This window comes from Musa acuminata, chromosome BXJ1-9 (genome assembly GCF_036884655.1).
Source record: "Musa acuminata AAA Group cultivar baxijiao chromosome BXJ1-9, Cavendish_Baxijiao_AAA, whole genome shotgun sequence".
NCBI lineage: Eukaryota > Viridiplantae > Streptophyta > Magnoliopsida > Zingiberales > Musaceae > Musa > Musa acuminata.
In genome coordinates, this window is record NC_088335.1 from 35,033,621 (window position 1) to 35,060,458 (window position 26,838).

The 26,838-nt window shown below is 37.3% G+C and overlaps 1 protein-coding gene and 1 pseudogene across 1 annotated transcript; one reads left to right on the forward strand and one right to left on the reverse strand.

The window, feature by feature from the left end:
* The first annotated feature begins 2,851 nt into the window (after window positions 1–2,851).
* Window positions 2,852–13,014, forward strand: LOC135593464 (pyrophosphate-energized vacuolar membrane proton pump-like; annotated as a pseudogene).
* Window positions 13,015–13,336: 322 nt separating this feature from the next.
* LOC103991181 (uncharacterized) lies at window positions 13,337–26,399 on the reverse strand. Its single transcript, XM_009410540.3, has 4 exons — window positions 26,242–26,399; window positions 25,968–26,089; window positions 14,039–14,097; window positions 13,337–13,866 (listed from the first exon to the last, which is right to left on the reverse strand). Exons 2-4 carry the CDS (start codon window positions 26,085–26,087, stop codon window positions 13,554–13,556), a joined length of 492 nt encoding a protein of 163 aa, XP_009408815.2. The 5' UTR covers window positions 26,088–26,089; window positions 26,242–26,399; the 3' UTR covers window positions 13,337–13,553.
* Between the last annotated feature and the right edge of the window lie 439 nt (window positions 26,400–26,838).

Here is a 26,838-nt window from a genome sequence, read left to right on the forward strand (position 1 = left end):
TTAAACCATAGAGAGCTTTAGTTAATCTAAACACATGATTAGGGAGGCTATTATTTTCAAATCCAAGAGGTTGTTCAACATAGACTTCTTCGGAAATAAAGCCATTAAGAAAAGCGCTTTTAACATCCATTTGAAACAACTTAAAATTATTACTACTAGCATAGGCAAGGAGCATCCTTATGGCTTCCAATTGAGTTACAGGATCGAAGGTTTCTTCGTAATCGATACCTTCTTCTTGGTTGAACCCTTTGGTCACTAATCTAGCCTTGTTGCTAACCACGAGACCATTTTCATCTTGCTTGTTTCTAAAGACTCATTTAGTACCAATAACTAAATGGTCATTTGGCCTAGGAACAAGCTTCCACACCTCATTTCTCTCAAATTGATTCCATTCATCTTGCATTGCGATAATCCATGAATCATCTTTCATGGCTTCGTCAACACATTTGGGTTCAATTTGGGAGAGAAAAGCGGCGTTCGCACAAAAATTTTTTAGAGAAGTTCGTGTTTGAACCCCCTTTGATGTGTCTCCTAAGTTAGCTCCTTGGGATGAGCATCTACATACTTCCAATCCTTAGGTAAGGATATTTCGGAAGTGGATGCATCCAAGTTGCTAGTTGGAGATGGGGTTTCATTTAAATTTAAGGAATCAAAATTAACATCATCATCAAAATCATTTTTCCTGATTTCTAAAATCTCATTGAAAACAACATGAATGGATTCTTCAATAATTAAGGTTCTTTTATTAAAGATACGAAAAGCTTTAGAAACCGAAGAATAACCAAGAAAAATTTCTTCATCGGATTTAGCATCAAATTTTTCTAAGTTATCCTTTGCATTCAAGATAAAACACTTACACCCAAAGACTTTAAAATATGAAACATTGGGTTTTTTTTTGTTCCATAACTCATAAGGAGTTTTGGTGAGCAAGGGTCTTACTAGAACTCTATTCAAAATATAGCATGCGGTGTTTACGGCTTCGGCCCAAAAATATTTGGGTAGGCTATGTTCATTTAACATGGTTCTTGCCATTTCTTGTAAAATTTTGATTTTTTCTTTCTACTACTCCATTTTGTTGAGGATTTCTTGGAGTAGAGAAATTATGGTTGTATCCATTGAGTTCACAAAATTCTTGGAAATCATGGTTTTGAAATTCTCCACAGTGATCACTTCTAATTGACGAAATCATAGATCCCTTCTCATTTTGAACAAGTTTACAAAACTTGGTAAAGTATCTAAAGCATTCATTTTTCTGTTTTAAGAAGTAAGTCCATGTATATCTGCTGTAGTCATCCACAATGACGAAGGCGTATTTGCTACCTCCTAGACTTGATGTAGAGATTGGTCCGAACAAGTCCATATGGATCAATTGTAAGTGCCTAGAGGTGCTTATTTGATTCTTAGATTTGAAACTACCCTTAATTTGTTTACCTAATTGGCAAGCATCACATACATTATCTTTGATGAACTTGATATGAGGAATTCCTCTTACAAGTTCTTTAGATGATATTTGAGTGATTAGTTTCATGCTAACATGACCTAATCTTCTATGTCATAGCCAAGCATCCTCATTCAAAACCGAAAAACACATTTCATTACACAAATCATTGATGTAAATAGTGTATACGTTATTTTGTTTTAATACAATCATAGACATGTTTTTGTGTGGTTTTTCAATGATGCAAGCATTAGATTCAAATCTGACAATGTATCCTTTATCACATAGTTGACTAATGCTCAAGAGGTTATGTTTTAAACCATTAACTAACAAAACATCGTCAATAAAGAAGTTGGATTTGTTACCTATGGTTCCTTTACCAATGATTTTACCCTTGTTGTTGTCTCCGAATGTGACATAGCCTTTGTCTATGCTAGTGAGCTTAGAGAATTGAGATGGATCTCCGGTCATATGCCTTAAGCATCCACTATCAAGGTACCATCTCTTGCTCCTAGCTTGCGATGGTATAGGTTTCTACAAGAAAGGATGATTTTTAGGAATCCATTTGCTTTTGGGTGCCTCAAAAATAGATCTACATTGTTTATCATGTTGCATAAATTTATTATGGTTCCTTTAGGAACCCAAATTAATTTGTTTGGACTAATTTTCTTAAATGGACAATAATACGTTTTGTGTCCAAATTTGCAACAAAAGTTGCATTTGCTTTGGTGTCGAACATGTAAGATGGGGCCTTTTATGAAGGTGGTTGGATTTTGGTGAGGACTTCTCACAAATCCAATTCCACTTCTTTTGGGAACGTGACCCTTATTTGCAAGGATCATGTTCAGTGACTTGCTACCATCCTCGAATTTCTTCAAGGTGTCCTTAAGTAGCAAGTTTTCCTTTTGGAGAGTTTCTAGATCATGGCATTTTATGCATGAACTTAAACTATCATGATATTCAGTTTTTAACTTATCAAAATTATAAGTAAGACTATCATGCTCTTTTTTTAGCAATTTATATTTTCTACTAATAATCTTGTATTCATCAAATAAGTCATGGAAGGTATTTAATAATTCATCAAATGATAAATCTGCATCTATTAAATTTGTTACCTCCTCTCCGATGGCCATTAAGGCGTAGTGAGCAACTTGCTCGGTGTTGGACTCCTCTTCTTCGGACGCGCTCGAGTCATCCCACGTTGCTTTGAGCGCCTTCTTCTTTGATGTTCTCTTTTTGGCTTGGAGACAATCACTCTTGTAGTGTCCCGGCTTTTTACATTCATAGCAAATAACTTAGTCCTTCTTGGGTTCAAGTTTATTTTTTGCGTCATTCTTAAACTTGTTTCTTTTAATGAATTTTTTAAATTTTCTTGTTAGAAGTGCCAAGTCATCATCATAGTCCTCATCACTTGAGTTTTCTCTCAAGTGGCCTTCTGAAGTTTTAAGTGCCATATCCTTCCTGTTCTTTGGAAGGATGTCTTCTTGCTCTTCATGAGCTTTGTAAGTCATCTCGTAGGTTATTAATGACCCGATTAGTTCTTCAAGAGGGAAGTTGCTCAGATCTTTCGCCTCTTGAATAGCAGTGACTTTAGGATCCCAACTCTTAGGAAGGGATCTTAGAATCTTATTTACGAGCTCAAAATCCGAAAAACTTTTTCCGAGTCCTTTTAAACTATTGACGACATCCGTGAAACGGGTAAACATGTCGCCAATGGTTTCACTCGGTTTCATCCGAAAAAGTTCGAAAGAATGTAATAGGAGATTGATTTTTGACTATTTCACTCTACTTGTGCCTTCGTGAGTCACTTCGAGTGTATGCCAAATATCAAATGCGATTTCACAAGTTGAAACACGGTTAAACTCGTTTTTATCAAGTGCACAAAATAAGGCATTCATAGCCTTTGCATTAAGAGCGAAAGCCTGCTTCTCCAATTCATTTCAATCGATCATTGAAAGAGAAGACTTCGAAAATCCGTTTTCGACAAGATTCCAAAGTTCAAAATCCATAGAAATAAGAAAGATCCTCATTCGGGTCTTCCAATAGATGTAGTTCATCCCATTGAACATGGGTGGACGTGTAATAGAATGGACCTCTTGGTTTTCGGTGTATGCCATCTCTCTTGGGTTTTAATCCGTTAGAGAGTTAACCCCGCTCATATACCAATTGTTAGGATCAAGAGCACTAAGAGGGGGGGGGGGGTGAATTAGTGCAGCGGAAAACCTTTTGCGATTAAAATCAAAAACTGCTTTCGTTCGATAGAAGTGATTTTGGAAAGAAAGCCGATTCGTAAATCACTTTTGACTTTTGACTAGGAGAGATGCAGCAAAGATATGAACGTAGTTCGCAGTTATGATGGAAATCAGAATATAAGCGCAAACTGAAATACGACGTTCGTACGATAAAAGCGATTTCGGTATAAAAGCTTATTCGTAAACCACTTCAACTTGAGATAAGCCGAGATGCAGTTAAAGCAAAGATATAAAGTCAGTTTGCAGTTATAATGGAAATCAGAACGTAAGTGCAAACTGAAATACGAAGTTCGTACGATAAAACTGATTTGCGTCTTAAACCTCGATTCGGAAAGCACTGAACTTTGAAACACGTTCGTAAAAACACAGAAGGCAGTAAGCTATTGAGGAGGTTTGCAGTAAAGATAAGAAGCTCAAAGTAAATGCAAACCGAGATTTAGAGTGCTTCGGTCAATCTTGACCTACTCCACTTTTGGCTTCCTCCACCGACGAGGTCACCGACGTCAACTAGAGGCCTTCCTTCAATAGGCGAAGGCCAACCACCCTTTTACAGTTTCACTCCTTTTGACGGGCTTAGGAGACAACCCTTACAGAATTTTCTCTCCTCTCTATACAACTCAGAACTTGGAAGAACAGAGGGAGAAGAACTTTTGGCCTTTACAACAATTTTGAGCTCTAAGAATCATAGAAAAAGATCAAGATTTCGGTGTAAGTTCATACCCTTTCAGTGCTGAATGGGTGGGGTATTTATAGGCCCCAACCCAGTTCAAATTTGGAGCTCAAAACTGTCAATTCCCGGAATTCCGGGATCAAGCGGTTGCACCTCCTGACTGGAGCAGTTGCACCGCCTGGCAGAGCTCGAAGACTGAGCCTCTGGGCGGTGCTAGCTCCTGTCAGGGGCGGTTGCACCTCCGGATAGAACTCGAAGATTGAGCTCAGGCGGTTGCACCTCCTGACTGAGGCGGTTGCACCGCTTGGCAGAGCTCGAAGACTGAGCTCAAGCGGTGCCACCTCCTGTCAGGGGAGGTTGCACCGCCTAGTCTCGCTCGGAGACTGAGCCCTAGGCGGTGCCACCGCCTGGCTGGAGTGGTTGCACCTCCCAGTCTCGCTCGGAGACTGAGCCCAGGCGGGGCAACCTCCTGCCTTGGGCGGTTCAACCGCTTGGTAGAAATCAGGGTCCAAATGGGTTGATCCATTCGACCCAATTTGGGTTTTTCAGGGGCCCAATTGCCCCAAAATTAAGTTAATGGGATCACCTCCCATTTCCAACTTAATCAATGTGCTAACTACGATTTTTCCTAAGACATTTACTGTAACTTGCTCCGGTGCGTCAATCGCTTCTTCCGGCGAGCTTCCGGCGAACTTCCATCGATCATCCGATGAACCCTCGGTGATGCTCCTGCGGACTTCCGGCATACTCCTGGACTTACGATGATTCACTTGGTGAGTTTCGACGAGCTTCTTTGGCAAGCTTATGGACTTCTCGGATTTGTTCCCGCAGAACCTCCGACGACTATCCGAACTTCCGTCGAACTCTCGAACTCCCAACGTGATCATTGTCTTGACTCGGGCGCAACTCCTGCTGCATGTCTCACTTTCATCGTAGTTAATCCTACACACTTATCTCAACATTTAGATTAGATAACAAATGACAATTGACTTCATCATCAAAATCCGAGATTCAACAATCTCCCCCTTTTTGATGATGACAATCAATGGATAATGGAGTTAACCTTAACTCCCCCTGTCTATATGACATACTTGAGATAAGTCATTCTTGAATTCAAGACCTAAGAATTTAAGAGACATATTGATAAGTTAAAATCATTTGAACTTATCAATACTCCCATCATGATTCCCATCATGATGTATCTCTCTGAAGATGATGTCAAGGCTTGACATTCATTTTCAAATTTTACATAACAAGTTTGAATGATGGTAATTGTAGCAATTCATCATATTATAAGATATCAACATGTAAAGCTGCGAAGTAAGATTTTGATATCATTACATGATGTACGCATTTCAAATATTTTAGCAAGTATTGCATTTCTTCACATGGTAAGATATCAGCTCAAGCCATAAAGTAGATTAATGCATGGCATCTGTTCATATATCTCTTGGTGATGCAAGCATGGCATAATCATAGCATCACTGTTTATAGCATCAACATCAGTGTTTATAGCATCAATTCATATATTTCTCCCCCTTTGTCATCAACAAAAAGCATGGTAGTTGTGATACCAGCAAATTATCAAGCATATAAAGGAATGCATGATACGTAGATTGCGTTGAATACTTCTTCCTCTTTTTTTTTTGTTATAATCCTTTTTGCATGAAGGAGGAAAGCCATTTGTGATACCAGCTATTTGTGAGTTTACTATGAGTCAAGATATGTGTGTGAAACAGCTTTTTGCAAGTAAAAATATTATCATCCATATTTCAAGATGGAATTCATAAGCAGGAATCATTTCATCAAATCCATTTCAGAAAAAAATATTTTTAATAAGAGTGTATGAGAAAATTCGATTTTTAGCATTCCAATTGTTAAGCGAATCCGAAAAATGAAATGAACTCTTTCATGCATTCGGACAAGACTATGCTACAGATTTTCAAATACAATCATGAAGACAAAACATTTTTGTATTCAACACATAATTTCCAACATGTTATTTAGGCATGTAATGGCAATCAAGTGATTTGAGCATTTAATAAAGTCTGAAAAATAATTTTAACTAGTTTATGTATTCGGACACATCAACATTCCTAATTCTCTTCTTATGAAATCAAATTTCTCTTCACTCAGAGGTTTTGTAAAAATATCAGCTAGTTGATGTTTAGTATCAATGAACTCTATGGTTACGTCATGATTAGTAACATGATCTCGTATAAAGTGATGTCTAATATCAATATGTTTTGTTCTTGAGTGTTGTATAGGATTCTTAGTTAAGTATATTGCACTTGTGTTATCACATTTAATGGAAATATTTTTAAGATGAACTTTGTAATCTTCTAAGGTGTTTTTCATCCATACAACTTGTGCACAGCATGCACTTGCTGCAATATATTCAGCTTCGGTTGTTGATAGTGCAACCGAGTTTTGTTTCTTAGATGACCAGGAAACAAGGGCATGTCCTAAAAATTGACATGATCCTGATGTGCTTTTTCTATCTAGTCTATAGCCAGCAAAGTCCGCATCAGCATAAATAATTAACTCAAGATTCTCTGACTTTGGGTACCATAATCTTATATTTGTGGTACCATTAAGATATCTAAATATTCTTTTAACTGCTTTGAGATGAGATATCTTAGGGTTTGATTGAAATCTAGCACAAAGTTCTACACTGAACATGATGTCTGGTCTGGTTATTGTGAGGTAAAGTAAACTTCCTATCATACCCCTATAAGTTTTTTGATCGAAGCTTTCTCCACTTTCATCAATTTCTAACTTAGTGGAGGTGCTCATAGGAGTGTTAATAGCCTTTGAGTTATTCATATTAAACTTTTTTAATAAATTCATAGCATATTTAGTTTGACTAATAAAGATGTCATTGCTTAGTTGTTTGATTTGTAAGCCTAAGAAGAATGTTAATTCTCCCATTAAACTCATTTCGAATTCAAGACTCATAGTTTTAGCAAATGATTCACAAAGAGATTAATTCGTGGAACCAAAGATAATATCATCAACATAAATCTGAATAATGAGAAAATTATTTTCAAAATTCTTGATGAATAATGTAGTATCAACCTTGCCTTTTGTGAAATTATTTTCAATAAGAAAAGAACTAAGTCTCTCATACCAAGCCCTTGGGGCTTGTTTTAAACCATAGTTAATCTAAACACATGTTTAGGGAGGCTATTATTTTCAAATCCAGGAGGTTGTTCAACATAGACTTCTTCGGAAATAAAGCCATTAAGAAAAGCGCTTTTAACATCCATTTGAAACAACTTAAAATTATTACTACTAGCGTTGGCAAGGAGCATACTTATGGCTTCCAATCGAGCCACAGGAGCGAAGGTTTCTTCGTAATCGATATATTCTTCTTGGTTGAAACCTTTGGCCACTAATCTAGCCTTGTTTCTAACCACAATACCATTTTCATCTTGCTTGTTTCTAAAGACCCATTTAGTGCCAATAACTAAATGGTCATTTGGCCTAGGAACAAGCTTCCACACCTCATTTCTCTCAAATTGATTCAATTTATCTTGCAATGCGATAATCCATGAATCATCTTTCAAGGCTTCGTCAACACATTTGGGTTCAATTTGGGAGAGAAAAGCGGCGTTCGCACAAAAATTTTTTAGAGAAGATCGTGTTTGAACCCCCTTTGATGTGTCTCCTAAGATTAGCTCCTTGGGATGAGCATCTACATACTTCTAATCCTTGGGTAAGGATGTTTCGGAAGTGGATGCATCCAAGTTGCTAGTTGGAGATGGGGTTTCATTTAAATTTAAGGAATCAAAATTAACATCATTATCAAAATCGTTTTTCCTGATTTCGAAAATCTCATTGAAAACAACATGAATGGATTCTTCAATAATTAGCTTGAAAACGTAGGAAATATGCATAGTGGATGTAAAGCAAGTTAAGAGGTTTGCAGTAAAGTAAATTGCTCAAATATAGAAATGCAAACCAGAGAAGAACACGTCGATTTTATAGTGGTTCGGTCGTCATGACCTACATCCACTCTGCCGATTCCTCTTCTGTCGAGGCCATCGGCATCCACTATCAGTCTTCTTTCAATAGGCAAAGACCAACCACCTTTTATAACTTGATTCTTCTTTTACCAGGTTTAGGAGATAACCCTTACAGCCCCACTTACTCATCTCTCAAACTATTCTAACACTTAGAACTTTTAAGAGGAGTTCACACAAGATTGTAGTAGCATTTCTTTCTATTTTTACTCTCAAGTCTTGTGTAGTTTAACCAGGGATGAGAGGGGTATTTATAGGCCTCAAGTTGATTCAAACTTGGAGCCTAAAAATATCTCATCCCATGTTTCCTAAGTTTGGGTGGTACCACTGCCTATGCTGGATGGTACCACTACTAGTGTCAATCTGACACTAACACTGCATTGGGCGGTACCACCGCCTAGTCTGGTGGTACCACTAATTGGGAGGCTGTGCTGAGCGGTACCATCGCCCAAACTAGTGGGACCATCGCTTGCAACCTCTCGGAGGCTATGTTTAGGTGGTACCACCGCCTGACATAGTCTCGGGGACTGTGCCATGACGGTGCCACCTCTTGGGTCATTGTTTGGTCCTTTCATTGGGCCCAACACAGTCCTTACAAGGGCTCAATTGGCCCATAATTGGGTTGACCCAAATTCAATCCTAATTACGTGTTAACTACGAAATCTAAGGCATACTTAAGCTAAACAAGTCCCTAGGTCTTGGTTTCTTCCGGCAAGCTTCCAGCAAACTTCCGATGATCTCCCAGCAATGTTCCAATGGACTTCTAGCAAGCTCTTGGACTTCTCGGCTGGTTCCTGTAGAACTTCCTACGAACATTTAGACTTTCGACGAACCCTCGAACTCCTAACGAAATCACATCCTTGACTCCGGGACTTCATTTTGCTTCATGCCTTGCTATCGTAGTTAATCCTGCACATGTAAAACACACTTCGATCTAGACAATTATTACTAAGCATGAATCATGTTGTTCGGCATTTCATTGGTCCATCGACGCTTCGTCCGATTCTACGGCGCATCATCCTCTCTTACGATCTATTGCCCAATCAGCCAATTGACTCTGCAACTCTGATATCCTTGGCGCAATATCCACTCTTTTTAGCCTGATGCCCGAATTCGTGGCCCGAAACCTTCTGCCGATACGTCGACCAATCCTTCGGCCCAACATCCAATCTTCTAACATGTTCCACTAGCCCAACATGATTCTTCCGGCTTTAATTACCTCATCCTGATCGAAGCATCCTACGTCACTCAAAACGTAAATCAAATCATAAACACTTATCAATTGATTTCATTATCAAAATACAAGGTTCAACAATTCAGGGTTCAACAAATAATTGACATTTCATTATCAAAGGTGTAATCAAAGGTATAGTACTACTTGTAGTAGCAGTCCATATATCTCATATTAACAATCGAAAGATGATCGATTGTTATATCCTATTTGTCATCGGTTTTATATATATTTTATATATATATATATATATATATATATATATATATATATATATATATATATATCCTATTTGTCTTCTGTTAGTATATGTTTATTCTGTTAATCAAATATATGCATAAAATCTCTCTGCTATTTCACTCCGTAGTCTGATGGATATATTAGTATTATATTATGGTGCAGTTTGTTTCTGATTCGGTATCTTCTGTTTGAGAAAAAAAAATAATTCCAGATTATTTATTATATTCATCGGTAGCGTTTCAAAATTCTGTTATTTTTTAGACTATATATTGGATATATTTGTTTGTGGTATAAGTTCTTTCTTTTTGTATGTAGAAGAAGTTAACTAGCCGCATGTTTGTGGTCCTTATAATTGTTAGCTGTGCATACTTTATATATATATTTTCCTCTAAACTACATATACTTTCTGTTAATAATATGTTTTGTTTCGGATAAGTTTCCTCATTGAGATTGTGAACTCTTGCAAGTTTGTGGTCCTTATAAGTTTCCTCATTTGGATATTGAGTAGCTTTATTAACATGAGTTGAATGTTTACAGAAAAGCATCTACCTTCCTGTTTTATTGGTTTCTTTGCAGATTAACTAATATTAAACAAGCAATCAGTAGCTTTGGGGGAAAGGAGTTTGTCACAATTCTATTATGAGTCTCATAACTAAACCTTTTTTTTATCTCATCTCCTTTGTGCCTTGTTTTCCAAATCCAGTAACAATGGGCACTTGGGTGACCTGTTATGTACGCCGTCCTATGGCTGGAGAATTTTGTTTCTTTTTTCTAAACATTTATAATATATGTATACATGAATTTATGAATGTTAAGTAGTTAGCAGACTCATCTTGTGGCTTCATCCGTAGTTTTCTTGTGATATGATCTTGACTGATGCTGGATGCTGCATCAATTTGCCATTTATATTTTTCCATACTTCCTGTCGTTAATGATCATAAGGAAGATGATGACCTGATCACTATGCGGATTGCAGTGTGGCCTCTTAAGATTGTATAACTTGTCCACTGAACAAGAGCTACGTCATCCCTCTTTACGGAGTATCAGCATGTCGGAATCTTCATGCTTACTTTTGCCATTATGATCTTCCTCTCTCTCGGATCAGTTGAGGGTTTCAGCACAAAGAGTCAGCCCTGCACTTACAGCAAGGATAAAACCTGCAAGCCAGCTCTTGCCAATGCTATCTTTAGCACCCCTATCCTTCTTGCTTGGCACAATTACCTCTGTTATTTCTGGTTTTCTTGGGATGAAAATAGCAACTTATACAAATGCCAGGACAACTTTGGAAGCCAGGAAAGGTGTTGGAAAGGCCTTCATTGCTGCATTTCACTCAGGTGCAGTCATGGGATTTTTACTTGCTGCCAATGGACTTCTTGTGCTTTGCATTGTGATCAACCTATTTTTAAGTTGTACTCCGGGGATGACTGGGAAGTCCTTTTGGAGGCCATTACTGGTTACGGATTAGGTGGGTCTTCGATGGCACTTTTTGGGAGAGTTGGTGGAGGTGTCTGCACCAAAGCTGCTGAGGTCGGTGGCTGATCTTGTTGGAAAGGTTGAGAAGAATATTCCTGAGGATGAATGACGCTTATGAATCTAGCTGTAAGAATCTTGCCATTGCTTATATATATATATATATATATATATATATATATATATATATATATATATATATATATATATATATATATATATATATATGTTTGTGTTACTGCATATACATTATCTCCTTGTGAATTAATATAATGTGTTGTGTTTTATGTGAAATCAATTGTTTATATACTTGCTATTTATTTTCTCATGCACTTATCTAATAATAAGAATCTTCTGGTTCTACTCGAGCATCCTTAATTGTTTTCTGCTACTCTGCAATTTTTTCTGTCTCCATATCATTCATTCAGTGCCTAAACACCATGTTTGTACTGATAATGTTGGGGATATTGCGGGTATGGGGTCAGATCTGTTTGGTTCATATGTCGAGTCATCCTGTGCTGCCCTTGTTGTGGCCTCAATTTCTTCCTTTGGAATCAACCATGAACTGACTGCAATGTTGTACCCCTTTATTAGCTCCATGGGAATTATAGTTTGTTTGATCGCTACACTCTTTGCCACCGACTTCTTTGAGATAAGGGCAGTGAAGGAGATTGAACCTGCACTGAAGAGGCAGCTCATAATCTCTACTGCTCTCATGACTGTGGGCATTGCAATTGTTAGTTGGATGGCCCTCCCATCAACCTTCACAATCTTTAATTTTGGTGCTCAGCCATGACCATGAAGAGTGTCGATAGTGCAGCTCTGATGATGGTAGAGGAGGTCCGCCGGCAGTTCAATGAAATCCCTTGTCTGATGGAGGGATCCACTAAACCAGATTATGCTACTTTCGTCGTCAAGATCTCAACTGATGCCTCCATCAGGGAGATGATTCCTCCTGGTACTTTGGTGATGCTCACCCGTCTTATAGTTGGAACCTTCTTTGGCGTCGGAAACTCCATCAGGAGTGCTTGCAGGTTCTCTTGTTTCTGGAGTCTCCAGGTCTAATAAATCAGGAGTTCTTTTTGTTGATTTTTTTTGTCGATGCTTATTGCTTATACTTTTTTATGATCCCTTAAAGAAGTACATTGAGGTAAATTTAATGAATTCTCAAACAATTATTCCTCAACACTTGCCGCATAAAATTTGTGATCAACTATAGAATTAATCTTCACCACTTTATATTATTGACAATGTTTCTTAATTTTCTATTTCATTCAGTCTGGGGCTTCGAAGCATGCACGGACGCTTGCTTGGCCCTGCTCGAAAGGATCAGACATGCTCACAAGGCTGGTGTAATTGGTGACACACCATTGGAGACCCCCTCATAGACACACACACATCAGGGCCATCACTCAAACATCCTTATCGCAAGCTCATGGCTGTAGAAGAATCACTTGCGTTCGCCGCCCCCTCTTTAAGATTCTTTAGAATGCAGGGAAGAAGGCATAGTTTTGAAGCATAATTTCTCCCATTTCGAGTTTCTTCTTTTAAGTCTCAGGGGACTTTAATTGCCCAATCCTAGTTGGGTGTAAGAACAGTGAGATCACCCCCTTTCCAGGTTTCTTTTGATGAGGATTATGATAAGAGGGTTATAGCCAGCTTCTCATATTATGATGATGAAATGCTGAGTTCAACCATTAGTGTACTACTTCAATCCATATTAGTATACAGCATTTGTTTATGTATATTACTTGTTGAAGATTATTTGTAATTGATGTCTTTTTAAAGACAAAATAATAGACCTATCATCGATGAACATACAAAGTTTCTATTGCACTCCCCAACCTACTACACCCACTCCACAGTTCCTCCAATTCCTGTCATCGACATTATCATAGTAACTAAGACAAAAACTAGAATTCTTCCACCAACATAACAAATGATTTAAAAAAACACACACAAAGCATCTACATAGTAAAAAATATAGGGTATGGTGAAGAACACTGAAAATGAGGCAAGCTTTGAGTATATATCGAATGCTGACTCAGAGTAGCAATATTGTTATGTTTAAGATTAATACACATAGTAAAGTTCATACACAGGAGGTCATCACTTACCTAACCTATAGGGAATCATTCGCAACCACAAACTAAACCCACCTTAATGCTAAGGTCTAATCAAAACTAGCCAATATGAAACTATATGCAAGAACCGACGTAGCATCTCCTCACTTCCTCTTTTTGGAAGGTGGTTGTGGGAGTTCCTCATCCTCATCTTCATCATCCTCTTCCTCATCCTCATCCTCATCCTCCTCTTCATCATCGTCCTCCTCATCATCTTCCTCATCCTCTTCTTCGCTTCCTCCTCCACCATTTACCTCGGGATCATCATTCTCTCCTTCGTTATCGTTCCCCTCTTCTCCAGAGAAATCATCTTTGCCTCTGTCTTCCTGACCGTCCCCATCCTCATCATTGTCATCATCTGACTCGCCATCGTCCTTGTTCTCGGGAACAGCTTCAGGTTTGCTTCGTCGGAGTATCCTTCAGAGGAAGGGGTCAGAATAAGAGTCTCATGGCAAACTAAACTTACTCTTTTTATGTAAACCAGCAGGTTCAAGATCCAGACTTAACAGATGACAGCATATATGTAAATGGCTGGTCAAATGTATACTTTACCTTAAACCAAATAAACAGAAAGAGAAGAGAATCCTACCCTAAAATTACTTCCGATCCTTCATTCCGCGGACCAGTTTGACTTGATATAGAGCCCACCTGGAACAAACTCAATTTTTAGTGGGAAGTAAAACAGTAGTCAGTTTGTGTCAACATATTGATAGGTTAGGTTAAACTGAAAGCAAAACTAGATTTTCTCGCAAAAATTTGAGAATTAGATCATGACCAACCAAGTTGGTAGAAATACTGTCCTGTGAACTGAATCAGCCATCTGATCATAATGGGAAAAGGGTTTGAAACAAAATAAAAACCAGTGTAATTTAAGAAATGACTCATTGGATTCATATCCCACGGTCCTCTGACTAAAGACTTCAACACAGATATTGATCATAAGTTACATTCAATCTATGGATTGGGACAAGTCAAATGAGACAGGTCAAGGTTGCAATGAACATGTAGAAACATGTGGGAAAAAAATAGATAAGTTGCAACGAACAAATAATGACTATAGTTAGCATTATCTCCTCTGTTCTAATGTTCAGCATACAAGGATTGGATCATGAGCAGTGCATGCTATCTTAGTGCAAAATAGATATTGGATACATAAAAAAAGCAAACATCATGGGTATATCCCATCCACACAAAAATTCCTATCATAAGGGATGTTAAAAGAATGAACTCAAGATAACAATATGACAACTGGTTTCAAAATCTTGGTAAATGAATATCTAGAAGAAAATGAGAACTACATAAAGTAGGGTGGCACAATGGCAGGATATGCAGTATCGCTCTTGTGCAAGTAAAGATGTTTCTGTAACTCAAACTATAGTTACTAGATCGCTAAAGAGAAACATTATAGTCGCACCCAGGTCCACCCTCGACAAAAGAAAAAATGTACATCAACAAAAACAAATTGGTAATGCCAATGACAGATTAGTGTAAGAGATGGTTAAAATGTATTAAGGAAAAAGAAATAAGAACCACAATAGTTTGAGAACATCCTAAAGCGCCAACAACACCGACAACAAATTTTGAAGCTTCTAAGACAATCCATGGGGAAAGCAAACCAACAGCACAACTACTTGTTAATTTTTCATACCACATTAAGATTAAAAGCAAGTGCATAACAAATTTCTCTACTCGTAACACACATGCTGACTTATATATACATGCCACGCAGTGATTTCAATAGGCGCTTGGGCGCTCACCAAGGCGCTCGGGCGAGGCGAGGCGAGGCCTAAGCGCCTCGCTTCATGTCTAGGCGCCTCACTTCAAAGAGGCACCGCCTGGGCACTCGCCCGAGCCCAGGCGCTCGGCACTTCGGGTGAGCACCTGGGTTAAACCAAGCGACTGAACCAGATTTTTAGGTCTGGTTGGTCTCCGATGCTTTAGTTGGTTCAATCAAACCAACTAAATCACTGATATCAGGCTCCCTCTCGCAATTTCCCTGACTTCCCTGCCGAGATTTCTTCTCCGCTGTCACTGCTCTCTGCTGCCGCTACCACTGTCGCTGCTCGCCGCTACTGTCGCTACTCGCCGCTGCCACAATCGTTGCTCGTCGACTGCTCACGGCTGCCACAATCGCTGCTCGTCATTGCTGTCGTCGCACATCACTGCTGTTGCCGCTCCCGCTACAAGTGCTGCTCGCAGCTCCCACTCCAACTGTCGCTCGCCGCTCCCGCTCTAGCTACCGCTATCGCCTACTACCTCTGTCGTTGCCTTAGCAGCCTCGGTCTTCTCACTATACTGTTAACAGTATATTAACATTATACAGCTAATTGTATACTAATAATAGTATTTTTATTTATTAGATTAATAATATATTATTTTTATTTTAATACTATTAATTTTTATTTATTTAATAGTATATTTTTTATTTAAAAAATAAAAAATATACTATTATGATTTATTTATTTATTGTGATTTTGTACCCGATTTGCGATGTTGAGGGAAAGCAAATTTTCACGTGGCAAAAACTTGCTGCTCTTGTAGTAGTGAATAGTGATACTATAATTATAGCTAAACTATAAAAATATATAATATAATTAATAAATATAATTATTTAAATAAAAAAATATGCTATTAAATTAAGAAAATCGGGTACAAAATCATAATAAATAAAGTATATACCAACATCGCAAATTTTCACATGGACCTGGATTGGTTCCAGGTCGATATAAGTATATACCAACAAATGCACATCAAACTGACTCTCCAAGACACTAATGTTGGTTTGACATGCTATTTTCCCAATCTTGAAGAAGCATATGTAGGTAGTGTTTTTCAATAAGTGAGGCCCTATTATCATTTATTTTTTCCTAGATGGGAAGAGGTGAAGACATCCTCGCACACATGGAATCAAAATGGCTTCCACAGCTGCTCTTTTTTCATGCTGGCCAATGTTATTAATCCTCTAATTCCAATAAGTGCAAGCAAATATAGGACAGGATGAGGAGGTTATTGGCAAAAGTCAGCTGTCTAATAAGAGAAGAGATTATAAGATAGCTTCAATATTAAAAGATACCAACCATCCTGAGAATACACGAGCATGGGCAATGAAAAAGTTTAAAATGACCACACCAACATTCATATTCAATAAAGTTCACTGTGAATTCAAATGACAGAGAAAACCTGAAAGCCTTGCATCTTGGTCAAACCAGACCAATTTGACCAATTTAAGCTGGTTTAGGATGATTCCGAACCAATTTTGACCGGTTCAATCTTGCTTGACCCAAATTAAATACAATCTAAGTCAAATTAGACTTATTAGACTTGTTTAGGCTAATTCCATATTGGTTTTATGATGATTTGAAATCGGTTCAGTTATGTTATATCTGAATTAAATCTGGTACAAATCAATTGAACCAATTTGACTCAAGGTTAGATCTGTCCAGACAAATCAAATCCCTCAATTTCGATTTTATTCAATAATTTAAATACCTAGCTAATTAATACATATAATAAATAATCTCATTTAATTCAAACATAGAATTCTAAAAAATTAATTAATTAAATAAACATTATAAAATTCTCGATTAATCAATATGTTGATTCAAATATTCAACATGTTGGCAAATTCGTAATTCAATGTGATTTCAAATGCAAAAGCATGAATTTTGTAAAATTTATTGATCAAACAAATCAACATACTAAACTAGTCAAATCAACTTAAAGTATAATTATAAAATTTCAAAAAAATAAATTTATTAATTAAACATGATTTCATATTTCAACTAGATCAATGGCATCATAATTCATGTATCATGCCATGATAATTTCAATATCCTAAAATATTTAATCATAATTTATAGTTTTTAAAACAAATGAAGTTAATATCATTACAAAACCAAGAATTTTCAAAAATATATAGAAAATAAATTGAGAAAGGGCGGAGGACCTACCTCTCTTTAGTAGGATCCTCTTCTTATTCCTCCCATAGAATGCCCAAGTTCTTTGTACCTCTCCTTGTCCTCCCTCTCCCTCATTCCTCGTCGAGCTTGGCAGTAGGAGCAATAAGGAGATGACCCCGTCAAGGAAAGATAGCTCCTCCACCCTTTGTTAATTTATTTCCTATATATTCTTTAAAAAACCTTGTTTTTGTGTTAATGTTAACTTTATTGGTTTAGGAATTATGAATTATGATTAAAGATTTTTAGATATTAAAATTATTTAAGCATGATTCATAAATCATGATGTCATTGTTCTAATTTAAATATAAAATATTTAATTAATAAATTTTATGAATTTTATCCTTATTCTTTAAGTTGATTTATCTACTTTGGCATATTGATTTATTTGATCAATAAAATTTAAAAAATTCATACTTTTATATTTCAAAATCAAGTTGAATTAATAATTTAGTAGCATATTGAATATTTAATCAACATATTAATTAAATAAAAAAATTATAATATTTATTAATTAATTTTACTATTTAAAATTTCATGTTTGAATTAAATGAAATTATCTATTACATGTACATTAGTTAAGTATTTAAATTATTGAATAAAATTAAAATTAAAGGATTTGATTCGATCGAGCCAAGTCTAACCTGAGTCAGATCGCTAACTAGACATGGTCAAGTCAACCGCATACCCTTGGGTCCAACCTAGGTGCAGGTTGACCTAGTTCTTGGCTCAATCCGATGAGACCAGGAGTCTGTGGAGCAAGTTGGCTCGCCTTAGCAACCCACCTAACGATAGGGGTGTTCAGATCAATTCGAATCGAACCGAACGACTAAAGGCCAAACCGATCCAAATCGAAAAAGCAATTCGATTCGTTTAAAGTAAGATTGTAACATCCCGATTAGTCCCAAATCGAAATTTGACAAGACTAAGTTGACTTATAAGAGTCCGATGAGTGTACTACTATCAACTTCAACTTAAACATTTTAACTAGTTATTTAGGTCAAACAAAGTTGACATTAGGCCCGAGTTGTGACATTTGGTAACCGAGTCGACCTAGTATTGGGGCATGGCGAGGAGCTTGAGTAGGAAAAGACTATCCGTGAATGGAATCAAAGGACTCATCACATCGAAAATGGGTAAAAGTGGTTTAGGTCAAACGAAATTGATGAGTCAGTTAGCCTATCAGGCATGGGTCGTGACATTTGGTATTAGAGTCGACCTAGTATTGGAGCATGATGAGAGGCTTGAGTAGGGCAGGACTATCTGTGGATGGAGTCAAAGGACTTTGATATTTGATATCAAAATCAACCTAGTATTAGGGCATGGTGAGGGGCTTGAGTAAGAAAGGGCTACCTGTGTATGGAGTCAAAGGATTTGTCACGGCGTGGAGCCACCATTGGACTACGCCTCACATGCACCATGCTAGAGTTCGATCTGGGCTAGAGTATGATGAGTGTACTACTATCAATTTTAACTTAAGCATTTTTACCAGTGGTTTATGTCAAACGAAGTTGATGGGTCAGTTAGCCTATCAGACTCGGGTTGTGATAAAGATACTTCGAACCGGCGCCCCTTCATACATATCTAACCGAATTGGTTCAAAATCGATTAATATATTTCGGTTAACTGGTTAACCAATGTTTAATTTTAAGTAATCCAAAAATATATAAATTTTAAATGAACCAATTCAGTATAATTGAATCAAGCTATAATTTTGATCCACTTGGATCGACATTCTTAATAAATTTATATCACAAATATCATTCTAAACATTTTAAAAAATATATTAGTCATAGAAAGAAGCAATTAACAATAAGGCAACACAAAGATGATACTCCTCCCAATAGTAACCTCTAAAAAAGTTGAGAGTATACCAATTGAGGGCCTTCCATTGAAGCATATTACTCCATTACAATCTGCGGTTAGTAATTGTCATTTGTGATGGTGCCTCCGTTTCATGAACAGCCAACCCAACCTTGTGCACTAGTGGTTTCCCTTTTTTTATTGAAAGATGCCCTAGTGGGATGACTTTTGACAAGTGGCTTGGGTCATATAAAGTTGATGGGTCAATTAATCTATCAGGGTCGGGTCGTGACAAAGATACTCCGAACCAGAGCCCTTTTGGACCTATCTAACTGAATTGGTTCAAAATCGATCAATCAATTGCAGTTAACCGATTAACCAATTTCTAATTTTAAGCAATTTAAAAAATATAAATTTTAAATGAACCAATTCAGTTTAATTGAATCGAACTAGAATTTTGATCCAATTGAATCAACATTCTTAATAAATTGATATCACAAATATTATTCTAAACATTTTAAAAAAATATTAGTTATAAAAGGAAGCGATCAACAATAAAATAACACAAAGATTATACTTCTCCCAATAGTAACCTCTAAGAAAGTTTAGAGTATCGTAGTTGCAGGCCTTCCATTGTAGCATATTACACCATTACAATCTGCTATTAGTAATTGCCATTTGTGATAGTGGCTCCCCTTCATGAACAGCCAACCCGTCCTTGTACGTTTGTGGTTTCCTTTTTTTTAATTGAATGATGCACTAGAGGGACAATAACTTTTGACTAGTGGTTTAGGCTAAACGAAGTTGATGGGTCAGTTAGCCTATCATGCTCGAGTCGTGACAAAGATACTCCAAGCCGGAGCCCTTTCAGACTTATTTAACCGAATTGGTCCAAAATCGGTTAATCTATGTCAGTTAACTAGTTAACCAATTTTTAATTTTAAGTAATTTAAAAATATATAAATTTTAAATGAACTGATTCAGTTTAATTGAATCGAACTAGAATTTTGAGCCAATTGGATCGACGTTCTTAATAAATTTATATCACAAATATCATTCTAAACATTTTAAAAAATATATTAGTTATAGAAAGAAGCAATCAACAATAAGACAACACAAAGATGATACTCCTCCCAATAGTAACCTCTAAGAAAGTTGAGAGTATAGTAGTTGAGGGCCTTCCATTGTCGCATATTACTCCATTACAATCTGCTATTAGTAATTGTCAATTGTGATGGTGCCCTCCCATTCATGAACAGCCAACCCACCCTTCTGCGATAGTGGTTTCCCTTTTTTTATTGAAAGATGCCCTAGAGGGACAACGACTTTACATGCAATCCTTTTTCTTGTTGATGATGAGGATATATATAGCGATGCATAGAAATCAACAGAGAGATTCGTACAAATCAATAAAGGGATTGCTTACAAAGGATGTTAAAAAAAATAGGGTTCATACCTGAAACGAGAGAGCGAGACCAAGAAGGGGATGGAGGAGTCATGAAGTTGAAAGAAGAGCAGTGAACTCATCGAGTTTGGGCAAGGATTTAGGGTTTTGGGGGCTTTGGGATGGACTAGTATTTTTTAAATTAAAATCAGTTTGGTTCGGTCTGAACTGGTTAACCGAACCAAAGACGAGTATCGTCCAAAATTAGAACCATTTATAGCCTTCAAAACTGAATTATTGATGAACCAATTCAAAATTGGTTCAGTTTAGGTTTGGTTCGATTTTTCGATTTAATTTTAACACCCCTACCCAATGATTTAATACCCTTACAAGGGTCTAATGAGGACTGAGGGAGAAGGCGATCATACTATTCTCGTTTAGTCTCATATTAAAAGTGGGCAAAGACTAAGAATGTTTGTAAGGGTCTAATAAGTGTGTTACTGTTCAGATTCAAAGAAATTAATAAGTCATTTATCCTGTCAAGTTGGTTTGTAATAATTGGCATTAGAGTCAACCTAGCATTACGACATGATGAGAGACTCGAGTAAAAAAAGGCTACCCGTGGACGGGAATGGAGGACATCACCGCATGAACCTACTACTAGGCTAAGCCTCACATCCACCGTACTAGGGTCTGATTTTGACCTATACATGGAGCCACTGCTAGATGATGCCTTACATACACTATATTAAGATCTAAATCTAGACTATATGTTAGGCTTTGACAAAGCGTCAAGCTCTTAAGTGGGGAAGATTGTAACACTCTGATTTAGTCGAGCAAAGACTATCATTAACTTTAGCTTAAGCACTTTGGGTCAGTGGTTCAGATTCAGTGAAGTCAATGTGCCAATTATCTCACTAGGTTGGATCATGACAAACATGGTCAGTAGAAGATAACAAACACAAGCAATAGTCAAATCCTAGCTCATAGGAAGACTTGTGCACCCTTTAGCAACAATATGGTTTGTTACCGTTAACACGCATTAGTACATAAAATAGTGCAAGAAAGCCTTACTAGAGTAGTAAACATGAGAGCTCAAAATGCAATGAAAAAGAGTAGAATGGGGATGAATTCCCTTCAAAACCTAGCATCAAGAGAAAAAGAAAACTGAACAAAAAAAAAAAAAAGAAATCCAGAGCCTAATTCCCAGATATTAACCTGACAATATATAAAAGCTGTGATATCTAATGGAAGGCTACACACAAACATATAAAAAATCAAATTCTCCTTAAAGATGTTCATGAACTGCATATTCTTACGCCTCAATGTTGTAGCATATATAACTTGTTAGAGCTAGCCCCAGGAAATTTACCAAAGGATAATTTTGGCAACCCAACAAAGACAATAAAGCGAAAAGATACAAGCGACAAGAACACCAGATTTACATGGTTCGATCAATTGACTTGACCTACATCCACGGACGAAGGAGGAGCAAATCACTACTATAAAAAGAGACTATTACAAATGCCTTAGGAAGATGTTCCTAGGTTATAAAACACCCGAAAATACTAAACAAGAAAAAAACCCAAACTATAAGCCCAAACTATTTAACTGAGTGTGAACTTAAACCCAAAGTAAACACTTAGGTTTTTCTTGTGGTGTCACTTGTGGTGCCTCTTACTTCAAAGCCCAAGCCCTTATTTATAGTTCCAATAGGAGATAACAAGCCTAATTTTCCCGATGTGGGACTATGGGACTTGCCAAATTAACAAATCTCCACCTTGGCATGTCCCAACAAAACTTGCTCTACCTTCTTCATAAAAGCCCCAATGGGCAATCACCAACAATGAATATCAACCAAGTCCAAGCACTGCTTGAACTTGTAAACCGAAAGAGGCTTCGTAAGCATATCAGCTGGATTGTTCTTCATATGAATTTTCTTAACAATGATCTTTCCCTCAACAATAGTATCACATTTGCATCTAACAATTTTCTTACCCAAAGGCGGCGGCTTCACAAGATCCCAAGTTCTATTCCGATGGAGAGATTTTATTTCTTCATTCATCGCGATCAACCACTTAGCGGAATCATCATAAGAAACTGCATCTGAGTAGGAAGTAGGCTCACCAAATTCACTTGTTTCTTCTGCAACAGACAAAGCATATACAACCAAATTTACACATCTTTGTGGTGGTCGAATATTTCTCCGTGGTCTATCCTTGGCTATGGAATATTGCTCTTCCTCTGGATCATCTACGTCAGTAGACTCGGGACCATCTACTGGCATTCTTTGAGTAGAAGAGTTCGACTTAAAAGAATCTGAACTACCAATCTCAAGCTCCACCTGCTTCTGCGCACTATCATTTGTATAACTAGTATATTCCTCTTTAGAAGATAACATAGATAATTCATCAAAAGTAACATCTCTACTGATTACAAATTTTGGGGATTTGGGATCAGAACACCATAATCTGTATCCTTTCACCCCAGAAGCATACCCAAGGAAAATACATTTTTTAACTCGAGGCTCTAATTTTCCTTCATTTATATGCATGTATGCTGGATACCCAAAAATTTTTAAATCAGAGTAATCAGCAGGAGTACCTAACCAAACTTCCTCTGGAGTTTTAAAGTTAAGTGCTGTAGAAGGAGCGCGGTTGACAACGTAACAGGCCATATTAATCGCCTCTGCCCAAAAGTCCTTTGTCAACCCTGCATTTGAGATCATACACCTTGCTCTCTCCAAGAGTGTTTTGTTCATACATTCAGCCACACCATTTTGTTGAGGCATCATCTTAACAGTGCGATGCCGAACGATTCCTTCATTTTTGTAGAATTCATCAAAGTCACCTTCATAAAATTCCATGTCATTATCTGTTCGAAGCCGCTTAATCTGTTTACATTTTGCTTCTCGATCAAAGCCTTCCATTGTTTAAAGGTTAGAAAAACATCATTTTTATGCTTCAGAAAATAAACCCAAACTTTCCTAGAATAATCGTCAATGAAAGTCAATATATACCTGGCACCACCCTTAGACTGAACATGAGCTGGACTTGGGGTCCAAATGAATATAGTCAAGAGTACCTTTCGTTTTATGAACTGCCGGAGAAATGAAGCTGACTCTTTTCTGCTTTCCAAAAATGCAGTGTTCACAAAAATCTAGTGGCCCAGTACTCTGTCCACAAAGTAGACCCTTTTTGCTCAATATGCTCAAACATTTTTCGCTCATATGACCCAAACGCATATGCCATAATTTGGTGATGTCAGAATCAATCAATGATGATGACGAGACTGCAACCGAGCCTGTGACAGTAGTTCCCTGCAAAATATATAAGCTACCAGACCTATAAGCTTTCATAACAATAAGGGCACTTATAAAAACTTTCATAACTCCACCTTCAGTTGTGTATTTACACCCAAGAGCCTCTAGGGTGCGTAAAGAGATGAGATTCTTTTTTAAATCAGGAACATGTCTAACATTAGTGAGCGTCCTCACAATACCATCATGCATTTTAATTCGGATTGTTCCTCTACCAACAACATCACATGCATCATTATTGCTCATCAAAATAATTCCACCATTACAAGATTCATATGTGAAAAACAAATCTCTATTAAGACACATGTAATAAGAACAACCCGAATCTAAAATCCATTTATTTTTAGACCTCGTCTTGTCATCAGTAGCAAAGAAAATATTTCCATCATTCTCATCAGCTGCTACACTAGCTTCAGCGGAATCAATAGTTTTCTCAACAATTTTTTCCTTTTGCTTTAATTTATTTTTCAATTTAAAACAATTAGCCTTAATGTGCCTCATTTTATGATAATATCTGCATTCCAAATTTCTATGTCTGGATTTAGATCTAGATTTAGATCTACTACTGTCAAATTCTCTTTTATCTATTCTCCCCCTAACAACTAGACCTTCAGCCTGATTCTCTCTACTTTCTCCAGTGATATCTCTGTCTATCGGCTCCTTAGATTTTAGTGCAGATTTAATTTTTTGATATGAAATTGTTTCTTTTCCATAAATCATATTATCACGAAAATACTTAAAAGATTGGGGAAGAGAACACAAAAATAATAGGGTCTTATCCTCATCATCAATTTTTGCATCTATATTCTCCAAATCCATAACCAAGGAATCAAATTTATCAAGATGTGAGAGTATAGATATACCTTCAGTCATCCGAAGCATATACAAACTCTGCTTTAAGTAGAGACGATTCTCTACTGTCCTCTTCATATATAAGGCTTTAAGCTTGTCCTACATACTCTTAGTCGTAGTCTCCGTAGCTACCTCCCGTAAAACCTCGTCAGAGAGATTTAAAATAATGCTGGATCGGGCCTTCTTATCCATACCCGCAAGATTTTCCTTTGACGTACCATCTGGAATGTTTTCAGTTCCCTGTAGTGCCAAATCAACTCCGTCTTGAACCAGAATAGCCTCCATCTTGAGTTGCCACATGCCGAATTTGACATTTCTGTCGAATTTCTCGACAACGATATTTGTTATTGTCACTGTTGCCAAAAGATCCCGAAACCAAGCTTTGATACCAGTTTGTTAGAGCTAACCCCAGGAAATTTACCAAAGGGTAATTTTGGCAACCCAACAAAGATAATAAAGCGAAAAGATACAAGCGACAAGAACACCAGATTTACGTGGTTTGGTCAATTGACTTGACCTACATCCACGGACGAAGGAGGAGCAAATCACTACTATAAAAAGAGACTATTACAAATGTCTTAGGAAGATGTTCCTAGGCCATAAAACATCCGAAAATACTAAACAAGAAAAAAACCCAAACTATAAGTTCAAACTATTTAACTGAGTGTGGACTTAAACCCAAAGTAAACCCTTAGGTTTTTCTTGTGGTGCCTCTGACTTCAAAGTCCAAGCCCTTATTTATAGTTCCAATAGGAGATAACAAACCTGATTTTCCCGATGTGAGACTATTGGACTTGCCAAACTAACATAACTAAAGTAAAAAAGAAGCCAGAAATTATCCTACCTGTAAAATTTGACACCACAGAGAGTCCAAATTCACATTTGTAGGCCTCAAACACAGAAATTATCCTTGCAAAGGGTCAAAAATCACGTGTTTAGGTCTCAGAAAAAATCTTCCAATCAGTACAACTCACCGCCAAAAATATCCCAAGATCATCATGCCACAAACGCATGCTTAAACCATCAACTTAAGCAAAACAACAGAATTAAGCACCGGAAAAACATAAAATGTAAAAGCATCGCCACTTATGTAGCTCAGCACCCAGGAAAGCCCTGTACCCGCCTCTCCAATCATCAGCTTCAATAAGTTACTAACAGAGAATAAGTTCAGGATATCAAATGTTAAAAAAAGGAGGGTCCGTACCGCCAGAATAAAGCAAAGGAGCGACCTTTCAGCAGCCAATACGGTCTCCGCCACTAACAATTCGACCACGGATTGGGGAGAAGCAGCTCCTGTATTCTTGCTTCCGCGCAACGCCTCCATATCTACGAACCAAGCACCAAAATCCATAAAAATCAGCAAAAAAAAAGCGGCAGGAAATAAGACGAGCCACAACCCTAGCAAAGAGCAGAACCGGGGAAGAGAATATCAACTCAGAAATTGAAAGAGGAGAAGAGGAAGAGGAGGAGAAACCAACCAAAGTCAAAGAGGGAGGAGGAAGAAGAAAGGAGAGCGCTTTCAACCCGATGCTGTAGCGCAAGATCTATCTCATGGATTCTTCGAGCTCTCTCTCTCTCTCTCTCTCTCTCGGGGGAGCAAAGGATGCGAAGGGGAAGTTTTGATTAGGGTTTTGGGCGCTTAGGATCGAGGGGATCCCCTCCAAGTAGTGGTGAGGACCCGCACTGGAACGGCATTGATTTCCAATGGGGCCCGCATTACTGGACGGCTTTGTTATGGAACTTTAAGATTTCTGATGAAAGGTCCTTTGTTGAGAGGATCCCGCTGAGATACTCTGGGTTTGTGTGGCGCCCGCTGATTCGTATAGGGAATCACATCCAACCCGTATTCAACAAAAATTATTGTGAATCTTTTTTATTTTCCTTATAGTAAAAATATATAACAAATATATGAATATAACCAAACATGTGACATAAATAAAAGTAATTTAATTTTTTTACGATAATTAGAACCATCTTTGAACAACATTCATCTCATCAACAAAAATCTATAACAGCAAAACAACAGATATATAACTATCACATATATGGCAAATTAGAATGTAGATTTCCAGTTT